The 3,570-nt window shown below is 49.9% G+C and overlaps 1 protein-coding gene across 1 annotated transcript in view; it reads right to left on the bottom strand.

The window, feature by feature from the left end:
* The window catches only part of COX4I2 (cytochrome c oxidase subunit 4I2), an 8,923-nt gene extending 5,665 nt beyond the window's left edge, over nucleotides 1-3,258 (bottom strand). The window contains exons 1-3 of the mRNA XM_069073902.1: nucleotides 3,103-3,258; nucleotides 2,540-2,616; nucleotides 1,738-1,834 (exon numbers count right to left, since the gene is read on the bottom strand). Of these exons, the coding sequence (XP_068930003.1) occupies nucleotides 1,738-1,834 (97 nt within the window). The 5' untranslated portion in view covers nucleotides 2,540-2,616; nucleotides 3,103-3,258. The remainder of the gene's footprint in view (nucleotides 1-1,737; nucleotides 1,835-2,539; nucleotides 2,617-3,102) is intronic.
* Nucleotides 3,259-3,570: the final 312 nt, after the last annotated feature.

Here is a 3,570-nt window from a genome sequence, read left to right as displayed (position 1 = left end):
CACACACACACACACACACACACACACACACACACACACACACACACCCTAGCTGTGTGACCTTGTGCAAGTTACTTAACCCCAATTGCCCTGCCTTCACCCCTCCAAAAAGCAAAACAAAACAAAAAAAATCTCTGGTTTCCTTCAAGATTGAGCCCAAGTGCTATTTTCTGCATGAGGTCTTTCCTGGTCCCTTCAGCTGCTTGGCACTCTCCCCCGAGGTTACCATGTATCTGTTTTGTAAGTACCTGTGTATGCACATGTTGTCTCAACCATTAGAAAGTTAACTCCTCGAGGGGAAAAATGTTTTACTTTTTACAATACCCTGCACGTAATACCATGTTTCCCCGATAATAAGACACTGTCTTATTAATTTTTTTGGACAGAAAAACACCAGAGGGCTTATTTTCAGGGGAGGGCTTATTTTAATGAACATTGACAGCAATTTTAATAAACAGGTAAATGTGAACAAAAAAATCACTGGGGAAGAACAGGATGACGTGCTCACTGCTGCAGCTCTAATTGGATGCAGCTCGGAGCACGGCATGTGTTTCACGGGGGGGGAGGGGGAGACGGTGCATACAGAGGGTACCGTAATACCTGTGTAGTGCAGGGGATCACCCTCACTACAGTAGCAATCTCAATAGGGCTTATTTTCGGGGGAGGGCTTATTTTAGAGGAATCTTACACAGTAAGGGGAGGGCTTATTTTTGGGATAGGTCTTATTATCGGGGAAACACGGTAAGTGCTTGCTTGATTCACTGTATATTAAAAGAGATTCTGAGACAAGGAGAGAATTGGCCCTATCTGTTGGTTGGTCTCAGAGATGCCCCCTGGACATGTCAGCTCCTCACCCCAGGAAGGAACCTTGAGAGTTCATATGGTCTAGGGTCCTGCCTGCAGGATGTACCTGTACCCTTCAGGACAAAATGCTGCTGTCTCCAGCCTCTCTTTGGGAGAAATGCTCCATGACCTCCTCAGTCCTAATAATTCTGAGAATCAGCTTGTTTTTCCTTCTGTCTGATTGAAGACTCATCCTACTTTCATGCAAGCCCCCGTTTTGTTCCTCCATGAATGTAGAGAATGACAACCAGAAGGGCATCTCCTCCCTCCCATTGAGTACCAGGAAAAAGGAATCAGGTTCCATCTTCTTGGCTCACCTTGGTGTGCCCAAAAGGCCACCTCCCTCCAGCCCATCTGGACTGTGCCAACCAGAGATGCCCCTCTCCTGGGCAAGTCGGGTCACCAAGCATTCATTTGTAAAGTGCCTACTAGGTGCCAGGTACTGTACTTAAGTGCTAGAAACAGGTCACAGGCAGATTTCGATCCCTAGAATCTCAGGTCCGAGGTCTTGGCACGGCCCTGTGGCCAAGATCAAGATGTCTGAGACTGACCCTTCGCAGACTCTAGCTGCACAACTCTGTCAATTTCCTGTAGGAATTTGGCTCTTTCTTCTTGCTTTCATGGCCCTGGGAACTGAACTCTTCAAGCTTAGGGGCCCCATGGGAAGGGGGAAGGAGGAATGGAGGGAAGGTCAGAGGGAGAGAATGAGGTCTGAAAGGCTCCAGAAAGGCTTGGCCTTGACTGCATTACCTCAGACTTATCTGCCAAACTTTAACCTCCAATCTATCCCTTTAAATCTCTCTTCATCTTCTTTGTCCCTCTGCCATGCCAGTCAGCTCTTGGGGACCTAAGGGCCCTGGGTACCATCTCTAGGATGGCTGCTGTGGACCTTACCAGTATCTCCTGAGCCATGGGCCTGCCGAATGCTTTGGACCCCCATGGCTCCTCTCCTCACCAAGGTGAACCAGGGAGAGTAGGGCAGAGCGAGCATCTGTGGGAAGGAAGGATGGGGGTAAGGGAGGAGACACAGGCCTAGGAATGCCTACTGCAGGGCTTCTTCCCATGTAGACACACCTGAGAAGAGGTACCCCTCCCCATAACTGGAATGCTCTGAGCTTATAAAAATCCCTTCTGAAGCCCACAGACTCCATGCACCCGTCATGCCTCCTGGGGACAGACCACCTTTCCCTGCTTCTCCCTGCTGGCCAAAGAGATCTTTGTAGGGAAGAGGCCCCTCATCCCATCCCAGAGTCCTCCCAAGAGCTAATGCTATTTAATTACCTCTCCCACCAAATTTTCCTTGCTTTCTTAAATTTGACACAAGGTTCCCCACAGATTAGTTCTTAAAAGACGTGCTCTCTTTTTCTTGGTCTCAGTTTCCCTCTTTGAAATAGCTAGAGTCCTGACTCCAGGGGAGTAGTTGAGGTAGCCAGGCATGATGGGAAAGCGTACGGGACAGAATGTTCAATGGCCTGGGTTTTGTGCCTCTCGATACCACTGACTTGTGTGATCTTGGACAATTCTCTTTCCCCACTCTGGGCCTCAGCATACTTCCCTCTAAAAAGAGAATTAAACTGCCTCTAATGCTCTAGGAATCTGATTCCCATCTGGAATATGTTTTGAATATGGGAGGTGCTGGCCTGCGCCTGGCTGCCCAACTCCAAGACCCAGGGATGGCTCATGACCCCTCCCGAACCTCTGAGCTCCAAGAATCCGTTCTGTGTCTGGTTCTGCAGGTCCTTAGTAATTGTCAGCTTACGTGCTTAATGTGACCTGGAAAGGGAGGGGGGACATTTATTGGGCTTATCAGGTCTTTTCAGAGCATGCACATACACACGCACACACACACACACACTGAGAGAAGCTCTCAGGTTTGTCCAAACCCAAACCATCTTCAGGTTCTCCTCATCCCACAGGGTTTCTCAAAAGCAATAAAAAGGGCTCCCTCTACTTGGGGGGTTGGGAGGAGCCACCATATCTGTGATTTCTGGGGGGTCTAGGTGAGGTACCCCATATCTGTGGACAGAAAGACTCATATCCAGGGTCTGGGAGAGGGTCCCCATGTCTGGGTGCTAGGAGCAATTCTTAACATCTAGAAACAGAAAGGTTAGCAACCTTTAGTTGGAGAAAAGAAACCCATAATTCCCACCACCCCAAGACCTCTCTCCATCCTGGGATTAGATGCCTGGTCTCCCTTTCTACTTCCTTTCCCCTTTCTCCCCACCCCCCAAATTGGGCATAGCTGGGCTCTGAACTCACCACTTCTGGCATCAGGGCAGGACGACTCAGCTTACTCTCCCAGGGAGAGATAGAGGTGAAGAACAGCTGCTCTAGAGGCGGAGAGCTCGAGAGAGAGCTCCAAGAGAGCTCGAGCCCAACCTCTTTTCCCTCAATCCCTCCCTCTCCTCTCCCCCCCATCCTCCCACTCCTCTGTGTCAAGGACAAGTCCCAGGACTCCACTCTGACAGCAGCTTCCCATCCCTCCCCCACATGGGAACAAGCCTGGGGCAGGGGCTGTGGGAGTGACAGAGATCTGTAGGGATGTTCAGAAGCAGGAGTAGGGGTCAGTCCACATTTCCTACCCACTCTTCCTAGGCCTGTAAGCACTTCCCCACCCCCATTCCCCAGTATACTAAGTGGAGAGGTCTAGGAGGGGATGAACCAAGGTCCTCGAGGATCTGAGTGGGATAAAGCTATAGCAGACCTTACAGAATTTCAGAACTGGAA

Source organism: Petaurus breviceps, unplaced genomic scaffold (assembly GCF_028583685.1).
Source record: "Petaurus breviceps papuanus isolate PSGF00001 unplaced genomic scaffold, PetGlider_PUasm1.0 90879, whole genome shotgun sequence".
Taxonomy (NCBI): domain Eukaryota; kingdom Metazoa; phylum Chordata; class Mammalia; order Diprotodontia; family Petauridae; genus Petaurus; species Petaurus breviceps.
This window is presented reverse-complemented; position numbering and strand designations above follow the sequence as displayed.